At 38.9% G+C, this 22822-nt stretch overlaps 2 protein-coding genes across 5 annotated transcripts in view; one reads left to right on the top strand and one right to left on the bottom strand.

Annotated features, from left to right (window-relative positions):
• The first annotated feature begins 201 nt into the window (after nucleotides 1–201).
• LRRC49 (leucine rich repeat containing 49) overlaps nucleotides 202–22822 on the top strand; it is a 44265-nt gene continuing 21644 nt past the window's right edge. The window contains exons 1-9 of one of the 4 annotated variants that reach the window (XM_079318478.1): nucleotides 202–860; nucleotides 6972–7074; nucleotides 10567–10629; nucleotides 11244–11331; nucleotides 12314–12413; nucleotides 12988–13191; nucleotides 14526–14592; nucleotides 16784–16927; nucleotides 19869–19930. In XM_079318478.1, the coding sequence (XP_079174604.1) occupies nucleotides 12319–12413; nucleotides 12988–13191; nucleotides 14526–14592; nucleotides 16784–16927; nucleotides 19869–19930 (572 nt within the window). In that variant the 5' untranslated portion in view covers nucleotides 202–860; nucleotides 6972–7074; nucleotides 10567–10629; nucleotides 11244–11331; nucleotides 12314–12318. Of the gene's footprint in view, nucleotides 861–6971; nucleotides 7075–7708; nucleotides 7937–9943; nucleotides 10103–10566; nucleotides 10630–11243; nucleotides 11332–12313; nucleotides 12414–12987; nucleotides 13192–14525; nucleotides 14593–16783; nucleotides 16928–19868; nucleotides 19931–22822 lie in introns of those variants that run through there. The other 3 variants (XM_079318477.1, XM_079318476.1, XM_079318479.1) reach the window with 3 other exon arrangements.
• On the bottom strand, nucleotides 1122–7615 carry LARP6 (La ribonucleoprotein 6, translational regulator). Its single transcript, XM_079318483.1, has 3 exons — nucleotides 7406–7615; nucleotides 3604–3796; nucleotides 1122–3152 (listed from the first exon to the last, which is right to left on the bottom strand). The coding sequence occupies exons 1-3, from the start codon at nucleotides 7594–7596 to the stop codon at nucleotides 2085–2087; spliced, it is 1452 nt and encodes a 483-aa protein (XP_079174609.1). The 5' UTR covers nucleotides 7597–7615; the 3' UTR covers nucleotides 1122–2084.

Raw genomic sequence — 22822 nt, 5'->3', positions numbered from 1 at the left:
TTGAATGTGTGGTGTGTATTTTTGGGGTTTGTATTATTTTCAGGTTTTGAGCTGTTGATTGAATGTGAAGACAAAACCAAACTCAGGGAGAACAAAATATTTATCCCAAGGAATTAATATTGTATCTGGCTATATTGTTGTACATATATGACTGAAGCTGTGTGGATTGAGTAGCACATGGGGATCTCTGCTCTGGGCACTTAAAAATCTTGAATGCCTTCAGTAACTGAGCTACTTGGCAAAGTGGTCTTATTCTTAAAATGCTTATTAGAATTGCTGTTTGTTGTGTAAAAAAAAAGCAATAAAAGTAGCCTCAAGCTCCATGTTTTTGAAACCACCACTTCAAGGTGTGCACGTGTGTGAGCTCTGCAGAAAAGCAGGATTCTGTGGGGTGAGTCCTGCCTGCCAGCCTCTCCCCTGCTGCCCTGGCAGCCCCTGTCTCTCCCTGCCCTGGGCAGCCACAGGGTTCTCTCTGCCCTCTCCAAGCACCTACCTGCCTGTGTGTCCTGATGCTGAGAGCTCACAAACTCTGTGAATGTGCACATGCTGCAGTTTGTGTAATGGGAGTCGGGAGGTCACCTGAAGATTCCATTTGGGTGCAGTAAAAGAACCAGGAATGTATGTGGGTGGCTGAAGAGCAACACACAGAACTGGGATTTCTGTATATAGGAGTCAACTGTGTGTTACTGCAGTTATTTACACAGCAGAAATGTTACAGAAGCTGGACAGGATGTGGACTTTTGGAATGAAGATTCACCATCTGATGAGACCTTTGTCATGCACAGTTCCCAAGCTGACTTGGGATTGCACCTTGAAATGCTCTTGCCACCCCTGGGATAGTTTTCCAGAGTTTAACTTTTGTAAGTAAAACTGCAGTTTCCTTATTTGACTTCATGTAACATTATAGTTAATTTTAACTTAAGCACTTCTTGCTAAACCTGCTTGTCACATTCTGAGTTAACAGTGACATAACCACTGTTTAGTTTATAATATTGTATAAAAATGACTGTGACATACAGTGAAGCATGACCACAGAATTAAGCATCAGTAATGGGGCAGAGAAGGTTTTTTTCCCTGAATGCAATGGAAATTTTAAATAACTACTAGAATTTCATGTGGTATAAGATGAGGTTTAAGTTATTTATTCATGTGTAGCTCAAATTATTTTTAAAGTAAACAAAATAGATTAAGAGTTAATATTTTTATTTCCATCTGATTATACAAGAGAACATATACAGAGCAATCTCCAGTGCTCAGAGTCTTTACTCATGAAAATGCACACTGGTCCTATTGAACAATACTGCTTTGGTGATGTATGTGAGAACAACTGCTCACTGTGGCATTGGTTTCTCAGTTTCTTCTGAGGCAAACAGAGGAAGTCTTCAAAACCTCAGTTCCTTATGGTGAGACTGGTAACATTCCATAGCTTCTCATAATACAACCATTAAACTGTAAGTACACATTGTTCCTCAGGATCCTAGCTTGGCAAATAATGTACTTACATCAATGATTTATATGCCTGCTTGAATATTTAGGTGTTTCAAAATAATACATTAAAAAGAATGGGTGTGGGTAAGGGCCCTGCATTAGCTAAGTGATTCAGCTGATTAAAAGGCTGCCACGTCCCTCCTGCAAGGCCAAGAGAGTGGCCACGGGTTAGATTGGAGAGGAGAGGGCTCTGGGGAAGGATCTCATCAAGATTTTTAAATATCTGATGAGAAGAAGTAAAGAGGATGGAGCCAGGCACTTCTCAGCAATACCCAGTAACAGGAAAAGGGGCACAGACTGGTTCTGTGTGGGTGGTTGAACATGGGAACACATCACCCAGACAGGCTGGGGAGTCTGTCCTTGCAGATACTCAAACCTATCAGCAAAGGAGGTGGACTGGGCAATCTCCAGAGATGCCTTCCAACCTCATCTGTTCTGCAAAGAAAATATACAAATATACAAATGATAAAGTTTCTATATAAATACAAAAGCTTTTAAAATTAAATACTGACTTAACTGAGTCACTCAAGCGACAACTTTTCACTCATTGGTCACCAGCAGTTGGCTGATTTGTGAAACTGTTTTTAAAGATTAGTCTATTCACCCTTCATAGCCTTCCTTCTTTCACAGCCATTGTGGAATCCTTTGGTGCCATCAGGACCTTTGGGCAGCCGCAGCACCCCTACAGGGAGTCCATCTGCATTTTGTATTTTCCGAGCCAACATGGGACTGCTGACAGGACTCTTCTCTTGTGTCAGATTTTGAGCTTTTCTTCTCTGCACCCAGGGGCTCCCAGAAGGAGTGATGCTGCTATCTGAGGAATAATCAGTGTATTTTCTTGGAATTTCAGGGCTAGTGCTTGGGTTAAGCTTGCTGTCTTCAGCCAGCGGAGATTTTTTGGTTACTTTTCTTAGTGAAGATGGACTGTTCCAAGGACTTGATCTGGGTGACATATTAGGACTCAAATGGTTGTTTGGGTGCACGACAGGGCTCAAATTCCTTGTAGCATTTGTTGTGGTACATTTGCGTCCTGACAGTGGGGACGTAGGATTGCTCTCTGGGTCAGAGGAGCTGTTTGCTGAAGATTCATCACCAGCAAACTGAAGCTGCTCAACTCTCTTGTTAAGGGATCGAGTTTTCTTAAGGCTCTTGCTGGTATCTTCATGGTTCTTGTCTTTGGGAACTTTTTTCTTTGGTGGTTTCATGCCTATTAGGACAACTTTCATGCTGGTCTCTTTGTTTTCAGCACACATGAAATCATGAGCACGTATGGCAGCTTCTACTTCTTCAAATTCTATAATTGCACATTCCTGGGTTCCCAGCTGAGTGTATCGATTGCTGACCCTCCTGATATCAGGTGGGAGATCCCTGCCAGGCTTGAGAATACGAACTGATGAAATTACACCAAAAGTTACAAAGGCTTTGAGGAGATGCTCCATTATCCTTTCTTGCATGCATCCGTTTTCTTCTTTGTTCAGGGCCTGCAGCTCAGAAATCATATGGATATCATATACCAGTAGCATCCTGGTAGGGACATTTTCACTTGGAAACACTGGAATTGGAGTATTCCTTCGAACCTTTTTGTTATCATCATTGAGCTCCAGAGTGTTTGAGTACTTCAGTGCATAGGCTGTGGTTCTCCAGTCACGGGTAAGGTGTTTCACCTTTGGGACAGACACAGGTTAAGCACCACAACTGAACAACCCAATCAAATTAATCACTGAATTTTAAGGCAGGTATAGGCTTCAGTCTACAAACAGAACCCTGGATTTAAGTAAGTTTCATCTAGCAGACTTAGTGAAAAAGTTAACAGTTTTCATGCTATTATGGGCATCAGTGAGCTCCTGTAAAGCTCATGTCCTGTTGAATTTAATGAAAACAGGAACTGGCACTAAAGCTCAAACTGGAAATCATTGCTACATCTGAAAGCTTGCTCAAGTACTTAGTCATTCCACATCTAGACTTGAACCATGATCAAAATGTGTGTTCTAGGTTACATCTATAACTATATAGACTATAAAGTTGCCTGTATAAAATGTTATTTTAATCTCTTCTACTGTTTTTAGATTTATCAGGCTTGCATGAGATCCTTCAAGTCTAAAAAAGTTAGCTTACCTTCTTAAATGAAGTGAGGAGTTTAACACTGACATAACCCATCTTATTTCTTCTCACATGCTTCAAAAGGAAGGCATCTTTCTCAAGGTTCTCATCTGAGAAGTAATATTCAATCTGTGCTATTAACTTCTGGATCAGGTCATTTTCTGGTGGTTTCCAGTTCTGGTCAGAGTCATCATCATTTTCCCCACCACTGGAAAACAGTTAAATCATTTTATCAACAGCTCTTCATCTTCTATTAGTGGATTCAAATAACCTTTCAAAATTGAAAGGCCATAATCATTATGCTGTTTCCAGCTGCCTTTAGCTGTGGGCAGTGGACAGGTATCATCCCCCAGCTGAGCCAGCAGGCTAGCTCAGAGGATGAAGCTTTCCAGTCAGCATGGGCAGTCAAGTTCCTGAGCTCATTCCAAAAGCTGATCTCAGTGCAGAACAATGAGACATCCACACTAAGTTTGAAAGCACTGCCAACTCAAATCCTCCACCAAAACATGTAATGAAGATGCACTGACACTTGGTACTACACAAAGTTCCTCCAATGACAGTGTTATATTTTTCAGTATGATGCTATTAAACATAGGCCTGACCTTTTTTTGTGAGTAATCACATACCAGAGAATGAATATTCCAACTTGATGCAGTCATGATTTCTTAAGCCTCTTCACTGCATGAATGCAGTAGCTGATATCCAGGGACTAAGAAGGACTGACAGGACTATTTCAAGAAAATATATGTATGTTTTACAGGTCACTTCCAGAGTGATGGAGTAACATAACCAGCATATTACCACAGGGGCTAAACCTGCCAGCTCATGCATCTCAGAAATAGGTTTATATGCATACATGCAGCTTCCTCAGAAATAATTTCTTCTCTTTACCTCACATCATAATGTCTGGGTACCTGGGCAAAATGGAGCACTGTTGAGCTTCCTATTCCTCAAAAAATAGTGCAGCCATGGATTCAAGATAAACGTCTTGCCACATGCAGTTACAGCAACATGTTTGTTGCTGAAATAGAAATTTCCATTTGCAGATGATTAAAACAGAAAAGTCTTTTCTTAAGTCACAGTCATTTTTTCAAGCTGTTAGTGGTCTAGTTTTGTTGTGGGATCATCATTTAAAAAAATATAAAAAGTAAAATCATCCACTAAGTACCCCATAAATAATGTATTAGCTTGGTCTCCCAGGTATGTAAGCAATGAAAAGAAGGAGCCATGCATTTCCCCAAAATTGTCTTAAGTGGCTTTTGCAGCCTTTGAAATCCTTAGGGAAAGGAGCAGACATCACACTGGAGAGCTGTGAGGATGCAGCTGCTGGATCCCCTGCTCTGGACAGTTCTGTTGTTATTTAGTTGTCTTTTGGTTGTTATGGTTCTCCTGATGATAGGACAACATATCAGATATTTGTGGATACTCACTTGCACAATCCTAGAGATCTCCCTGGTAAAAATCTTCATAGTCTTTAATAAGGTACAGTTCAAAGGAATGACAAGAATGAGAGAGCAAGTCAAAGAATTTATGTTATTTGGCAAAGCCAGAAGTGGAGGATAATAGATGAAATTATGATTAAGATGGTAAAAAATATCTAATGCCCAGCTGTGGGTGCTGGTTTCAGAGGAAAGCAAAAACCAGTGGTGTTTATTTTTCCTTCATGATAGTCCCTTCCCACTACTTAATTTACTACCCATTCAGAATTATTCTGGGTACAAGAAGCTTGGGACATTTCAGCCTTTTTACAAATCCACACTCTGCAAGGAAAAGCTTGCCTTTAGTTCAGGACCAGGCTTACTTTTGTTTTAAGGATTTATTTGCACAGATATTTGCAGGTGTTTTTTTACAGACAAAAAGGGGTGTTGTGCTTTAGAAAACAACAAAAATTAATGGCATGTTTGCAGAGATCAGCACCATCCCTACCTGCAGCCTTAACACACTGATTCAGGGTGAAACAGGCCTCATTTCACCTCTCAAATATTAGTCACAGTTTGACCTAAATGCTATTTCTATGTTTGGCAAACAAGTCAGCTTTTACAAAATCTCATGGGCTCTTACAGCAGCCCTCATTAAAGGCTGTGTGAAAATAGCACTTACAATAAATGCAGAAATTTCTAACTAGCTCCATATTAATTTGTGATAATGATCAACTGGTAGCACGTCTGGGGTATCAACTATATCACAGAAGTAGTTGTTAATAATTTCAGTTTACATTGACAAAGAACCAAACCCTAGTAATTATTCCCAATTTTATTTTTTTATTCAGAGTTTTGTTATGATGTGCTTATAAAACAGAATGAAAAACAATATTTTAACATGGTGACTCATCTGGCCATTAGTCACACAAGAAACTAAACATATCTACAGAAAGAGCAGATTTGGAATTTTAAATATCAAGACTCACAAATAATATATTAAATTATTTGGATAACATCTAACCTTCTGAAAATTTTAGCTGAGTCTCCAAGTGAATAAAGTATTGTATTAATGAGCACTATGTGGCAATCTAATTAATAACTTCCAGGAGTACCATCACTCAGAGGCAGTCCACATTTGTCAACAAAAACATGAATACAGTACTGGGTGCCTACTGATGGCAAGTTGTCTGCAGGCTTCAGCTGGAGAGTGAGATGGCTCCTTCCCAGCAGTTTTAGATCATCCCTAATAATTTTCCAAATGTTTGTAAACCATTTCCTATCAGATGCTGCATTCCCAAAAAGGAAATCCTTAGGTAAGGTTATATGTAAATGTTAAGTGTATATGTATATGTACAAGATATATGTAAATGGGAAGTGTAAACTCCATTCACCTACTTTTGTTGCAGAGTCTTTAAGAGTTCTCTCCATGGCTCTACCTCTGGCCTTTCCTAGGTCAGGAAAGGGCCATTTACAAAAAGGCAACCTCCACAAGGACTGAATATACATCAACACTGTCAGCCAACATTTCTGAAGACATCACCTACTGCAGAGGATTAAATAAGTGACACTTAAGAGTAGCTATTGTCTTTCAAAGATTGAAAAAATGACCATGTTATTTTTCCTAGTCTATGCCAGTGCTAGAAACTCTTCAGAAGTAATACTATCATAGATAACAGATGTAAATAATATCCCGATTTTAAGAAATCAGTACTGTAGGCTGCTGTACATATTTATAAAAATGCAGCGTGTAGTCCACAGTTGACAATTTTGGCAGCTACAGAAAATTTCTCACTCCTCTACTACTCCAATGTAATTTAAAATAATACATTGCAGTTCATTCTGAGTCAAGGCTTGGTATGAAATTAGAAAATCAATTCGAAACAATAAATGTTCAAACAGGGTACTGGATTTCTTGCTACTGTACCTAAATCTTTATGTGACAATTTATTACTCCATCTGCAGCTTTAGTACAAACCACAGGATGAACTACAACTAGTAGAGCTTTGTCTCTGCAGTTTGCTGGCACAAAAATCCTGGATGATCGTTTTACAAGTAAGAGATTCTGGTAAGCATCAAAACTATTTCAGGCCACCAAGCCAAAACGGGCAAAAAGAGTGAAAAAAACCCCAAAACATCAAATTCCAAAACACAGCTACGATTAACCCCCCAAAATCCTTCTGTAAAACGCAGTGCATTGAAAACGTCGGGGGCATCGCAGCCCGGCAGCCCTGGGACGCAGCCCGGGCGGAGCTATCGCTGCTGCGGGCAGCTCCTCCCGCAGGGTGTCCCTGCCGCTCCCGGTGTCTCCCACCCGCCCCCCGGCGTTGCATCAGCCGGGCCCGCTCCCTTCGGGGGTGTCCGCACGGCCCCGCCCGCGCCCCCGCCCGGGGGCTCACCTGGAGCGCCCGCAGCGCCCCGAATCCTCCTCGCCGCAGCTGGGGCACGGCGCTCCGCCGCCCCCCTCCTCCTCCTCGTCCTCCTCGTCCCCGTCCTGGACGGCCACTCGGATCTGCACGGGGCCGCTCCCCGCCCGCAGCTCCGGCGCGGCGGGCGCGGCCCCGGGCTCGGCCGGCTGCGGCTGGGCCATGGCGCTGCCCGGCCGGGCTCAGCCCCGGCGTGCGACAGCGCCCGGCCGCCTCCCCTGCTGTCCCCCGGTCCCCTCCCGCTGGGGCGGCGCTCCCAGCTCCACTCCCCCGCACGGCAGCGGGAGGGTCCGACCCTCCTCCAGCCCTGCCGCCCCCGGGCAGCTGCTGAGTCCCGTTCCTTGGCGGCCCAATAGAGACCGCTTTGGTTTCGTCAGCAAACAGCGGGCTCCCCACCGGGAGGCAGCGTCTCCGCTTCTCTTCTCTTGGTACAGCCTTGGGGCTCCGCCGCTGCTCCCTGACCACAGCGTTGCGTTTTATGAAAGTCAGAAAGGTTTCATCGGGGTAAGTGTGGTTTAAATCCCGAGGGTGAGATTTGGGAATAAGATACACGAGTCAACAAGGACATGTTGATTTTGCAGAGGAGTCTCCTCTATAGTTCTTCATGGCACTTACAGAGAATAAAAACATCCCCCCTTAGAACTAATTTAATTAGAGACCCTATTTCTGAAACACTTAGGCTATGATTATTTTGTACTTTAGACTATTTCACTATATTTCAATGGACTGTTTCAGCTACTAAAGCGAAATTAACATTCATGTGCTAAGTACTAGAATCAAAGGCTTTTCAATTTACCGTGTGAATACTTATTTTTCACTCAAGGAAGGTCTTTTTTTTTAAATAGTGTCTGTGCCCAAACCACTAAATGATCTTTAAGTTACAACTTCATTTGTAGCATCCCTGTTTAAGTCTGCATACTTCAATATTTTCTTAAAAATGTGGATGAACAAAAAGTGGGACTGCAGTCAGGGCAAGTTCTCATCACTGAGGCAAACTGTCCTCATGAGTCAGGGTTGCTGGCATGGACACATTCTGATATTGCCCTGCCTCAGGCTTTGGCTGATTTTTAAATGTGCCTTAACACAATATTTTGTTTATGAAATATGCTTACAAGCATCACTGACCAGATCTCTAGTTCTCTGCTAGTGGAACATTCTGTAATATGTCTTGTGTAAGGCATCACTTTACTATTTATTTCAGCAGACACAGAACTGCAAACACAAATTACACATTCTAGGCAAGAATATGGACAGGGACTGTGGGTCAGATTTGTATGAGTTCATGGAAGTTGTTTGTCTCCCTGGACACAAACAAGGACTATGAACAAAGAACTATTTTATGCTACAGCTAACTCAAGTGATGCTTGAGAGACCTTCCAGTTTATATGATATATCTTTCTGTCAAGGTGAAGGGAACTTGATTTTATAGCAAAGGATGTGTTTATTTGTTCTACCAGTGGTGTAGCACAGAACTGGCCTTTGGCCAGATGAAGACTGATGTAATTTCAAACATTGTGTTGATTAGATCTCCATTGAAATTACCAGACTAATGTTTTTGGGTTGTTTGGTTTGCTTTATTTTCCTGTTAATATAACAGTGCTCTATAATGCTTAACTTCCAGTAGAGACAAAGCAGTATTTTCAAACATAGCAGAACTTAAGAGTGAATGTATTAATGTAGACAAGAGGGAAACCCATGGCTCACTGGTACCCAGTAAACATCATAAACCCACGAACTGCCTGACCAAAATCTGCACAGATCTCTTATGGTGCGTTTATTGTTGGTACAGCATTGTCTACATACCATAAAAAAATTAAAAACAAACCAACAAGCAAACAAAAAAAAAAAAAAAAAAAAATCCACAAAAAAAATCCCACCAATAAAGCCCAACCACGTATTTTGCATTTCTTGCAAAATATGCTGTAATTACATTATTCTTGTCAGCATTTCAGCAGATGGAAACTAAAATGGCCATACAAGAAGCTAAAACCTGGAGTATTTATTTGTTTGTGTGGCCAGGATTTGGAATAGGCTGCCCAGGGAGGTGTTTAAAAGCGTCTGGATCTGCACTGGATCGTGTTATTTGTGGTTTAGGGGCTACAGTTGCAGTTCTGGCTTGGCATTTGGACTTGGTGATCTTAAAGGTCTCCTCCAACCTTGCTGGTTCCATGATTCTGACTGGGGAAGACACCCAGAGAATTCACAGCCCTTCCACGGACTGACAGCCACAGTTACTTCTGTAACCACCAATTTCTTGATGTGTGTATTTAAAAGCATCAGTCACGGCTTTTCACACACAGCCGCTTGCTTGCAGAATTCAGAAAAATACAATCATCATAGCGGCATTTTACTATGGGGCAGCGGGCTGGGAGTGTCACCGGGCACAGCAGGATGACTACAGAGCACCATGTCTGTCTGTCTGTCTGTCTGTCTGTCTGTCTGTCCGCCCGTCCCCTCACGGTTTCCCGCCCTTGGCGCCGCCCCACACGGGCGGGGCGGAAGCCGCGGTCTCCGCGGTAACGGCGGCTCCATTTCCGACAGGGCGGCGGCGGCGCGGGTTGCGGGGTTGTTCGGGGCCGCGGAGCTCCGAGGGACGGAGCGGGGCCGTGCCGGGCCATGGTGCCCAGCAGGGGCCGCACGGGCCGGGGCCCGCGGGCCGCGCCCGCAGCGGTAGGTGCTGCCGGGGCCGGGGCGCCGAGCGCGGCGCGGCTCCCCCGGCATCGTCGGTGCCGTGAGGGAGATGCGTGCCTGAGGCGTTTCGGTTTTGTCGCATAAATCGAGCTCAAAGACCAGCATGTTTTGCCTTTTGAAAATACAAGGCGTGTTTGAATATAAACACTTGTTTTCTTCGTACTGAAAGTTGTATCCCAATGGAAGTCACGCTTTCAGTGTATTTTTAAAGCTAAAACCAGCGTGATTTTTGTAAACTAAAAATTTAGTGTTCCTTAGAGCTGTGATGTATTCTTCATAGTATTTTGCAAAACAGCTCCTTTTTTGGCAGATTTTGCTGTTGAAAACAGCTTTATTGTTTAAGAAGCAGTTGTATTGATATGCAATATCAATATTGCAAACAACAATTGTATTGTTATTTCTGAGAAGTGTAGCATTTAATTTCATTTCCTTCCAATCTGCAGGTTAATAATTGTGGTTTCCAGCTGGTCATCCAGACCTCGTCAATACCAGAAAAAAGCAAACCAGTAATTATTACCTTTTCTTGGATAGTTATATTAACTGATGTTGTTGTATGATACAAATTTGCATGCTGTCAGATAGGAATTACCTTTTCAGTACTCATCTGTGGACTTACAGTATCTAATGTATCTAATAGTATTATGTTAATTTATTTAATCTTATTAAAACATATAAAATAAAAAGACAGGATTGTACTATAGCTTGCCACAAGCTTAATATATATGTAAATATATATATATATATGTATATGTATGTGTATATATATATATATATATATATATATATATATATGGTTTCTTGGTCTTCTATCTGTACCTGTCTCCTGTAATTGCAGTATTCTTCACAGGGTGGGGTTTGTTTTTTATTTATTCAGTCAACTGCATATAAATGTACTGGTAACTTCCATATTTTCATTTTGGTTTCCAACAGTGAAGCTTTTTAGTTTAGTGTTTTAAAAGAATGAATACACCTTTTGCTGGAGAAATTATTTCTTCTCTTTTTCAAAGCATTTGTAGAAATTCCTGAGAACCTCTGTTAGTAGTAAGGTTGTGTTCATCTGTGTAAAGACATTATTTGCATTTGAAAACTCTTAACATTTGTCTATAATATTGTGTTACAGTTTGAATTCAGGATAAATAAAGAACAGTCCTCTTTCCACAATAGACTTCTGCAGCATGATCTGGAAAAAAACTACTCAGGAAGACAAGGTAATATTCAGTGGGGTTTGGTTTGTCTGTTGCATCTGTTTAATTATTTTAAAAGTAAAGAAAGATTGTATCATGATAAGAAAATGTGTGACAGTTACTTGGCTACAGTAAATCAGTGTAATTACATGGTAGCTACAAAGCCACAACCTGTAGGGTGCCCTACTGTATATTCCCTCAATAGCCACTCAGTAACAACCACTGAGAAGATTCTAATAAATTGTTTTACTCAAACAGATACCTAGTAGTATGTTTCAGACAACAGTTAATATAGTAGTAAAAACAGCTGTCATATTTATTCAAGAATTGATGTTTTTCCTGGTAACATATTTATTTGAAGGAAGAAGAAAAAAAAAAGGGCAAGCACACAGAAGTAAGTCAAGCCTATATTTTGCAGTACTGTGCAAGCACAATGATCTATTTTTGACTAATATTTGTCAGTGGATCATTTTCCATTTAAGCCAAAGCTCACAGAACACATTTGTTGATTAATTTTGCAGGTATTTTTACATGTCCTCCCTTTTTTCCTCTTATATTAATGAAATGCATAAGTTTAAATAGCTTTATAAATATGTTTTGAAAGGCTGCCTGTTTCTAATACCAATGATTAGGTATTATGTGCACTTACCTTTGAAAGACTGCATTTATTTGTGACTCAGTGGGAGTGTTTCAATATTTTGGTGCTTTATTTTCTAGTTCTATCTACATCTATTTGATCTATGTCTTTATTTTAAGTTGGGTAATACCTTCTTTAAGTTCAGATACTGAAACTGTGAAAAAATTTTACAATCTTATATTAAAATATCACTGGGTAATTCAAATCAAAATAAAGGCATTTACAAAATACATGCTTACAACAAATTGTTGAAAAAAATCTCAAAGAAATGGATATAATACCAGTAAAGAAAATTTTGCTTTTATCACCTGTAGTTCATGACATGCATCTACAGAGAAATAGTTCATTATTTGTATGATTTTCCTACAGATAACATGAATTTTGGGAGCAGTTCATCAATAACGTTTCCTGTATTGCAACGTACTGCTGAAGAAAAAATCCTGAACTCAGACAGACTGACCCTGGAGAGGTGAGAGGGAGTGCACATGCCACAGCCTCAGGGCCCTGCTCTGAAGTGACCAGAGTGACCAGAGCCCCACTCATGGCTGCAGCCAGGGCTGGCCTTGGGCTCCTGGGTTTTGTGTGGGTGTGTTTTTGAGAGAAGAGCTCTGTTCCATGGAGAAGTTCTCTGTGGGTGTCTTGTGACAGATCCATATAGCAGACATCTACAGCAGGCAGATTTCTGATCTGAACAGGCTGTTCATGTGATAACTGAAGGAAAACTTAACAGGTCTGTGAGGCTGCATCTGTTGGAGTTTTAGTGTGGTCACAACACAAAACTTCTGTTTAATTTCCATGTAACAAGCAAATCTCTGAGAGGAGAGGTGTTCAGAAAATTTTGGAAGTATTTCTGCTATATTTTCAGGCTAATTTTTTAATAGGTAGGAATTTCTGCTGTATCTAGAGAATTTAATTAGCAAGCCTAATTAATGCTACCTTAACAAAGATGACATACTTTTCTCTGTTCAGTCAAAGTGGATGAGCAGAATGTGGATTACTGATTTGGTACTTACTTATGTGTTGTTTTTTCTTTTTTCTTCCAGGCAAAAACTGACAGTATGCCCAATTATTGATGGGGAAGATCACCTTCGTCTTTTGAACTTCCAGCATAACTTTATAACTCGTATCCAAAATATTTCTAATCTCCACCATCTTGTTTTCTTAGATTTGTATGATAATCAGATTGAAGAGATAAGTGGGGTTTCAACTTTGAGATCCCTGAGAGTGCTTCTGTTGGGAAAGAACAGGTAAAAATAAAATCTGACTAAGGCACTCTAACTCCTGTGGTGTAACAATGTGATTTCCCATTGTTTCTGTTAGAGCTTTCAGTTTGTGATGTTGCTGTCATACCAGTGAGACCAGCCCTAAGATTAATTAAGTGTCAGGCATCCCACTGAGGAAGCACACAGATTTTGTATGTCATGTTCTTCAAAACTTCCTTTCTTAGTAAATTTAAGCAACATTTCCAAAGTACTTCACATGTTTCCATCTTATCTTCTATTTTGATTGACTGTTAAATATGTGTTGTTAGATTTGTGTGGCATGTTGTGGAATGTCTTTTAAGATCAAATGTAGTATTAATTGTTTATTTCTAATCTATAAAAATTATTTCTGCCTGATGTATTTAGCTGGGAAAAATACCAGACAGATGAGTCATGAATTTTAATGCTCTTTTATTGCTTCTAGTCCTGTAGCCTTTAATTTTAATAATTTAATACATGTATCTATGGAATTGCTCTACATATCTAAAGATTGTGCTCTGACTTTTAAAGTTTTCCTCATTTTCTTATATGCAGTAAAGCGAGAACTGGTGACTAGATTTCAGTTCTGTGCAGATTATAAAGAATGTACCACTTAATTCAGCCTGTATTCAAAACTGACAAGTTTCAATAGTGCAGTATGTTACTAGAGCTAAGAGCTATTGTATTAAAAAATCCCACCTGTAGAAATCAATTTTGTTTTTAGTAAGATGTTGGGGTGTGGGTACTACAATTTTAAAGTGCTTTGAGGAATTATTTTCCTTATCACAACCACCCTGAGTGCAGTTTATTTTCAAAATGTGGTGTTGAGGTAGTCGGGACTTGGCCTGCTCATGAGTGAGTGGTTACACATCAGACAGAGTTGTTACCAACTTTTTTTTTTTTGATCTGAGTGTGATCTTTGATTACTCCCCAAGCAAATGTTTAATGCATGTGTTTAATGTCATCAGCCAGTAGATGATGCTGTTGGGTGTATAATATCTTAGGTTTGGAATCTGACAAAATATGACAGGACAAAGAAGTTCTAAGACAATGGAGTTTTTGCCTTTGGTTTCTAGTGGAACAAGTATTCCATCTTTTTTTTTTCTTCCTAGAAGAGCCACATAAATTCTGCTGCTGTTGAATTATTGACAGTCAGAAATGGTGATAGTCTTAAAGTCATATTCATTTATCTATCCTTTTTTTTTTGTGATTCAAAATTTTGTTATTTTTATGTTACTCTTGTTAGCCAGGTAAAAAAGACTTAATTTTTTATTGGCTGGAAAACGAAAGATACTTTTAATCTAATATTAAAAATAATTGTCATAATTGTAATCTTGTAGAATTAAGAAGATCTCAAATCTGGAGAACCTAAAAAACCTTGATGTTTTAGATCTTCATGGAAATCAGGTACAGTACAATAACTTGATTGCTTATATTTGTTGTGTAGGCATCATGTATTTGCTGTGTCTTTTACCAAAAGACACATTGTTTCATAAAAGGGAGCTGGTGGCAAGTTTTGCAGCTCTTGAGATCACAGAAATCAGTAAGTTAAAAGGTGTTATGATGTTTATTTTGAATCTTTGTATCAGTCTCTTGTACTTTCAGTGCTGTACTTCAGGAAGGTTATAGTGACTAAAATGCTGCATTAGCTGAGTAAAATGACACTCACACCTACACAACAGAAACCTACCACAAGCACTACAGTTAAAGTAACACTGTCTTAGAATTGCTCTAAAATTTTTAGTTGTGATTGATTGATTGTGCTACTGTTGGTGGTCTGACAAAACCAGATTCCCTACATACATGTAAAAGAGAAAAAAAAGGACAAGTTAGCACTGTAGAGACTTATTGTTGTAAGTGATGAAATCAGTTTGTGGCTGCTCTGAATTCCATTAGTAGAACAATGTGCACATTGTACAGTGGCAGAGGCAGCCTAGGACCAGGTGATGGCAGTGCCCTTGGAGTCTTGGCCACCTCCAAACATATTCATTCACAAGTGTTTGTTTGAACAACACAATCCTTTTTGTATTGCTGTTGGAAATTTGATGGGGGGTTATGTTTTTGATAAAAATACTTGCAGACTAATGATACAGCTGTGGCAATCAGCACACTTTCCCAGCACAAATGAAGAAATCACTAATGAAAATGAAGCACATCTTGCACAAGTGATTGTGATGCAGATCTGGCATTTTTTTGTTGTCAAGTATCTGTGTAACTCTCTTTACATTAACTGCACTTTCACTTGGAGTTCTATGCTGGTTGTTGTTGAATCACCTTCAGAATGATAGGCTTACTTTGATCCAGAAAATGTAACAAATTACTCTATGTCAGGAACTGACATTAATTCTTGGAGTTCAGTAAGTTATTTTTGTTTTCAAAATATTTTCATCATAAATGTAGGTGTGAAGGAAATGGAAACATCCAAAAAGAAGTGATAATAGCTTTTATTATTTCTTACCTAATAGCCCATATGAAAAGCTTGTGTACCTTCTTGTGTGTATGCATAATTAAAACAGGCAGTTCAGTAGAGCTAATCTTAAAGCTTTACAAAGTGGTAAAGAGTATCTCTAGATGTTGCTGATGAAATCATTATTTTTGCAATAGCAGTGAAATACCTGGATTAATATTGTACACTGTGCCATTCTGGTCTGTAATTCTGGCTGGGCAGGCATCAGCAAAGGTCTGTGCTCTTCATGCCAACTGTCTGCTCTTGGGGTTGCTTTTGAAAGTCAGTATAAATGTGGTTTTTTTAAATAGTGGTATTTTCAGTTCTTCTTGCTGTAATATTTTTGTATAAAATACACATAAATGGATAGTTTAATTAGCAGTTGAGTCACAAATTTAAACACCTTGAATCAAAGGTTTAAGATGTTGTTTAATTTTGGTCTTGCTATCTGCTTTTGTCTGCTTTTTAATTGAGATATTGCTAATATATGTCTTATAGCAGCATATTCCAGTCAGAGACTTACATGTACTCATATGTGTATGGATATATGGAAATTACCAACAAACTGTTAAATAATAGCTACCTTACTTCTGCTCCAGGAGCTGCTAGACACTTTCTGCAAGCTGGCGTGGCCACACACTGAAAAATAAAGAGAAATAAAAACTGAAATTCAGGATCATTAGCTATAGTTGCTCTTTTTCTGCCTTTTTTTCTTTTGCTTTGTCATTATCACCTGAGTATTTAAAATAGGATGTTAAGTATAAAAACAACCATCTGCCAGCTGCCTGTTTACTGTAGTTCAGTCTTTGTTAGATCCCTCCCCTTTCTAATCCCAGGAAGAGAACTGATTGTTCCCCCATTTTGGCATATCACAATGCCATCAGAGTTACCTTGGTTTTATGTCTTCAGGGTTGCTGCTGCAGGTTTCTGATGGGATAGGAAATATTGGCTGAGTTTTACTGCAGAATGAAGAAAAATGTGGATCAGTACTTGTTCTGGATCTCTGAGGATCATGGATTAGAGAAACACAGACAGACTATTATATGAAGCTGATAGTTCATGTACACTTTTAGAAAACTTGAGTGCTATTTTTTTTGTATATATTTTATGTCCATATAAACACAGTGTGCATGTTTATTGTATCTCTGACAGATTGCTAAAATAGAAAACATTGGTCATTTAAGTGAACTGAGAGTGTTAAACCTTGCCAGAAACCTCCTAACTGTTGTAGAAAACCTGAATGGATTGGATTCACTCACAGAGCTCAACCTCCGTCATAATCAAGTCTCTGCTATAGTAAGGAGCAAAACTCTTCTCCTTGTTTTTTCTTTTTCATTTCCTTTTCTTTGTTTTTGACAAAATGCAAAATAACTGTAGCTTGTTTAAACTATATGTGTTTCAGATCTTTAACATCTTTTATGTTTCCTCATATTGTGTTATTTATGTTGTTTTGCTGCAATACTTAATTCTACAATGTAAAGGTGAAACAAACACATTCACTTTTGGTGTCATTTTCTTTAAATGTGGTCAGGGAGACTGGGCTTAGATGACCTTTAGAAATCCCTTCCAATCCAAACTATGCTGTGATTCCATGATTAATTGTAGTGTTTCAAACCTTGAAAGCTAATGATGTCCTCTGGGGAGGTGAGAACAGATTTTGGGAAAGCTTTGTGCTTCTAACCTGCAAATTTAGATACTCTTCCATGCAAGTTCATGTTCTAGAAACAAATCATCTTGATTTCTCTGGGTTAGCTAAGCCATAAGACCATCCTTAATTTCAATTTAAGAATGTTGCTGGGGCAAACATGGAGAAAACAGGTATTGATTGTAAGAGAAGAGTTTTCTAATAGAAGCTTTAACCCAGCATTTTAAGTCCTCAAATTCTAAAAATTAAGCTTTTTATTTTAAAATTTGAGTTGTGGTTCAGGTATGGCAAGTGGTTTATTCAAACAAGAGCTTTTAAAATAAACCAGTTTACTTAGCTACCTTTTTCTGGCCTGCATAATTCTTTTAGGTCCTGGTCCCCTGTTGCTGAGCCTTTCTTTTCTTCAGTTTCTGCTATTTGCCAAATAGGAATTGTTCTTACATCTCAAAAATAAGAAATTTCTACTCATTGCTGGTTCTGTCCTTATACCTTCCCCTGTTTCAGTGATGTTGCCTAGAATTCTCTTTGCTTGTAGCTTTTGCCTTTTCAGTCCTCTCAGGTGCAGCTTGTACTTTCTGCTGACACAAGTGGAGAGTCAGCATGAAATTTAAATTAGTGACTTACAGGATTGGGCTCTCTGCTGTGTCTCAATATTTTAGTGTTTCCTGGCAGAGGCAGTGTTTCAGAAGATGATGTTCTCTTCAGGGAAGTATTTATTTTGTTTGTCCTGTGGAGTTTTTTTAATTCTTCTTGTTGTTGGTATAATTTTGAGTTTTTACTCTGATTAAATTCTAATGAAATACAGTTTTGTGAGTGTGGATTGTTTTGTAGGAATGAACTGTTGTTGATTCAAAGCTGTAGGATTTACAGAAGCAGTCCTGGGGCTTGGTTTATAGTAGAAGCATCTTACAGGATTGAAGTGTATTTGGAGATTCTGACTGTTCAGGAGAATAGCCAACAGAATAAATGATTACAAAGAGTCTTGTATGGTGTCAAAAGCACAGATCTATATATACTATAAGTTATGAAATCTCCATTTATTTCCATCCAGTTGTGAGTTTGGGCCTCTGTTAGGAAGATTATCTCTATTTTTCTTTGAAAGACTGACCTGCTTGTTTGCTTTGAGGTATTAAAAATTTACCATTTTGGGTTTTGTCATGTGCAGCTTGATCTTAGACTTGTAGGAGGACTGGTCAAGATGTTCACCACTTTTTCAGGAAAGAACTCCTGCCCTCTGTCCACCTCACTTTAAGATTTTGCATCAACATTGAAGTAGCTGGAGGGTTTGGGGGTTTTTTTAAACAATCCTCTCTAGTATTTCCTGCCACACCTATGAGACTTGCAACATGTTTTACAAGACAGCAATACATCATGCTAGGAAATTTATCTTGAGGGGTAATTACTTTGTGTTCCCCAGTGATAAGTTGAAATCATTGCTGCTTAAGCATTACTGTGCAGAGCCCTGTCTTCATGTGTGTATCCACTGTATCATGCATGCCCATCCTTTTAGGCATCAGCACCAAGTAACCTTAGGGACAGAGGGCATACCCAAATGTACCTCTGTTGTGAACTCAGACTTTCCATGGTCTGATCTGGGAGGACTCAGGACAGCTCTGAGCCAGGAGCTTTGTAACTGCAGACTTGATCACATAAGCCCTGCTCATCATATCCAGCAGTGACTCTCAGCAGTTTTATTAGCTAGATTAGTGTTGCATTAATAGGAGCTACAGGGTTGGTTTGAGATGCCTTTGTTTACCTCTTTGGAATGAACTCTTCTGGACTGCTATGTAGACATGTCAGAAATCTGATGAAGGGTGGATGAGTTGCAGGCTAAAATGAAGGCACTGAGCTCTGATGCTCCTTTCCCAGTTTGTGTGCTCTGGTTTCAAGGTGGAGTATGGCCATTGTTAGGGTAAGGAGATGCAGAGTTGGAACTGAGGGGTTAGGTGTGAATGGCTTGTGAATCCCTGCAGACTGTGCTGTCTGAAATGGATTTATATTTTGTAAATGAAGTTTGATTATACTTGCTGTGTTTCATCTTACTAGTATTTGAGCTATATACTGTTTAGAGGCTTCCTGCAAAGGCATTTAGTGGCAATATTAAATTTAGAGTTTCTTTGTAAGCTCATACTTTCTTTTAAATGTTGGTTGTAAAGGTGTCAGACAGAGTCCTTCAGATCATTCTCTGACTGGAAAGTCACTGCTATTTGGCACTGCTAATTGCACTGCTGTATTGCACTTCAGAAACCTTATTTCAGCAAGCTTTTTTTTTTTTTTTTTCTTTCTTAAAGCATGTTTATCCTGCAGCTTAAATGCTGAGACAGCACCTTGGCTTATTTCCCAAAAGCCTGTTCAGGGAGCAGCAGCAGCAGCCTCCTTTTCCTTAGCACCATTTGCTGTGCGAGTGATGCAGCGCGTTCTGCAGAGCGGGGTCTGAGCTGGAACACTCCCTTGCAGTCTGCATTAGGGAGAGATGGAAATCAGTGTTGCAGCAAGGTTACAGCACTCAGAGATGAAGGCATTGCATCAGGCCAAGTAAAGAGGCTCAAAAGCCACTTGCAGCTGCTGAATTTATGTTTGTTTTCTTTCTAGAAAGATGTGGATACTTTGCCCTGTCTCCAGCGTCTCTTCCTCAGCTTCAACAATATATCTAGGTAAGGGGAATAGTAGTTTGTTTGCCATCAGTAATTTGAAGTATCCTACTGGAGCTGTATTTCATGAAAATTTGAATTCAAACACTGTGAGTACAGATCCTTTTTTCCTTCCCTAATATATCAGATAAAAGTACAATCAAACCATTGTGTATTTTCTACTTTAAGTGTAAAAATTCTTGAAACCCTTTGCATTTAAATGTAGTTGTGCAGTGAGTATTCTACTAAGAAACATATTTTTAATTGATTATCATACTGTTTATAGTGGTCAAAATTAAAAGTGGATTTGTAAGTACATTGTTTTGCTGTTAAGCTAGTTGTTTGTTAAAGCAGCATTATGCAAGGTGCAAGTTATATTTAACATTCCATCACTGTGTTTCTGGAGTTATGCAAACTGCTGAGTCAGATTCTGCTTGCTATGGGTAAATTATTTCATGCTTGTATTTTACTTGTCCGTGTATTAAAAAAGTCTGAGAGGTATATTCCTGGTTCCCTTTCAGACCAGATGGCAGAAGCAAAATTGCTCAACTCACAAAGCTGGGCTTCTATAGTTTCAAGTGACTAAGAGCATTTTGTTATAAATAGAAATGTTTGTCCTCTGTGCCTTTTCATATTAATGCATTTTTGAAGTCTGCCTTTATACTCGTGCCAGTATTTGAAAAAAAAGCCAAGTGCCTGCATTATCTTCAGTTTGGTATGTCCTTTTTTTAATCCCTTGATCACCAGCAGCTTTCTTTGTTTAGAATCAAATAATTAAATGTGGGATAGGGGAAGATGCTTCATGTTCTAATTACTGGAAATGCCATGCTGTTCTTGTGGTAGCTGCTTTCTTTGTAAAATGTACTTAGTAGGAGCTTTTATTGTAGTAGCTACTCAAACATTTTATATTGACCTGCATTATGTTTTTTTGCAGACAGCTCCAACCTACTTGTCTGTGCTCCTTAGGGTCTTAAAGTACAAATGCAGTACATCTTAAATACTCTTGGCTGTTAAACATTTAAAAAGAATTCAGAGATGAACTGCAGGAGTCTTTCTTGTGCTCTTCCCTTAGTTAATTTGCTGGTCTTCTTATTTTATGTTTTTAATTGACATAGTGAACAGAGAGGGTTAGCATTTTGCTTCTTTTGGATCATTTCCAGAATTGAGACTTGCCTTTGTTTCTGGCTTTCTAAAAAAAGTCTCAGGTTGGCAGGAGCAAGGAGGGGACTGCAGCAGCTTGGCTCCCTCGCTGTCAGGGAGCATCACTGCAGTCAGGGAAATTGCTGTGTCTTTTTATGGACTTGGTGTATTTTGTGTAGCTTTCTGGCTGCTTTCTCATATTGTTTTATGCAAATTCATGTTATTTTTGCAGTGTTCAAAGAAGGAAAAATGTTTGGAATTTTCTGTGAGGTTTTGATATATTTCTCAAAGCTTGTGATCACTAGATTGCTTCTTGGTACTATATGAAAATTTTTGTCCTTTATTCATGGGGGCTTTAGTTGGTCTATTGCTACATCTAGTCTTAGGTTTCATGTAAGCTACAAATACTTATCTGGAACATATATGGAAATATATAATTTAGTTTAAATCTGCAGTTGAAATAGGTATAAAAAAACTTAATGTTAAACAAAAGCTATTGCTCTTCTATAAATTGCACATAGGCATATCTTTTAATTCTTATTAGGTATAGCAGTTCTGAAGGCTAAACTCCCTGTAATTCCTTATTTAGAGTTATGCAAGGGATAGGTTTTCTACCATGGAAGTGATTAAATATTGCAAGTATATTCCTGATCATCAGTTTCTGATGCTTGGCTTGATATTCTTTAACTGACTGAGGAGCTGTATGCAACCATATCACCAGTGAACTGCTATTCTACCATTCCTCCACCCTTTTAAACAGTTTTGTATGATTTTCAGTCACTTACCCCATTTACTCTAGGCCATAGGGTAATTTGAAAAAAATATTTTTCCTAAAAGCAGCTCTGTCTATACAATTGAATTTTGTTTGACAAGCAAATTGGTGCACAAATGCTCTAATTAATTTATCTGTAGGTGCATAAAAAACCTCCTGTAAATGAAAAAAAATGACAAAATGTCAAGAACTTGAATATATTTGTTGCTATTTCATTGCAATATTTTATTAATGTTCATTTTTTTAAATAGCCTTTTTGAGGCAATGCTTCCATGGAAAGATTTTCTTGTTTCTATTTTTGTGTCAGTGAAAATCCTTGAGTCTTAAATTGACACATCCTGACATATTGAATTAATATTTCAGGAGAAGACTCAGGAATTCCATTAAAAATTGTCACTATTTTGGGCATGAGGATCTACCATGGGTTTAATCACTATGTTCTTTTTACCTCATACTTCAGAGAAGGGCTCAGAATGCTGCTGCTTCTCTGCAGAACTTTTAGTAGAAAAGAATATATTGGCAAGGTAATGTAAGCTAAAACTGAACTTGATGCTGATAGGAAACAAAGGAAGTCCTATTTCTGGCTTCAGCCCAAAAAAATCTTAGCAGTTGCACACTGAAGGCATTTATTCCTGATGGCTGAAGGCAATATCTCTATATAGAACTGGTTATAAAGAAATGGGAGAAATCCCATTTTTAATTTGTCATGTGGCACAGGGAAGAGATTGCAATAACATTTGCAGGAAAGATTTGCCACAGAGATTCAGAAAGAAAGTTCTTGCTCATACTTGAACATGTGAAACCAGGGAAGACTAGTTTTTAGTCTTGGAAACAAAATACATATTTTCAGTGTTACACTGCTGTCCAGGTCAGCACTGTGTTGGGTTTTTCATTTAGTCTAGGCATATGGAATAAGTTGGATATAAACTCATGTAATTCTTGTTCTTCATTTGGTTGCTGAATTGAAAACTTGAGAGAAGCAATGTTCTTAGCCTAATAAAAGC

The sequence above is a fragment of the Erithacus rubecula genome, assembly GCF_903797595.1.
Source record: "Erithacus rubecula genome assembly, chromosome: 14".
Lineage (NCBI taxonomy): Eukaryota > Metazoa > Chordata > Aves > Passeriformes > Muscicapidae > Erithacus > Erithacus rubecula.
Note: the sequence above shows the minus strand (reverse complement) of the source record. Positions and strands in the feature narration are given on the sequence as shown.

What these genes read in the sequence shown, in the direction of transcription:
- LARP6 (XM_079318483.1), bottom strand. Translation starts at nt 7,596, where the DNA reads ATGGCCCAGCCGCAGCCGGCCGAGCCCGGGGCCGCGCCCGCCGCGCCG. An exon ending in GGGCGCTGCGGGCGCTCCAG is followed by an intron (nt 3,797 to 7,405) that starts GTGAGCCCCCGG and finishes ACTGTTTTCCAG; the next exon opens with TGGTGGGGAAAATGATGATG. An exon ending in TCCTCACTTCATTTAAGAAG is followed by an intron (nt 3,153 to 3,603) that starts GTAAGCTAACTT and finishes TCTGTCCCAAAG; the next exon opens with GTGAAACACCTTACCCGTGA.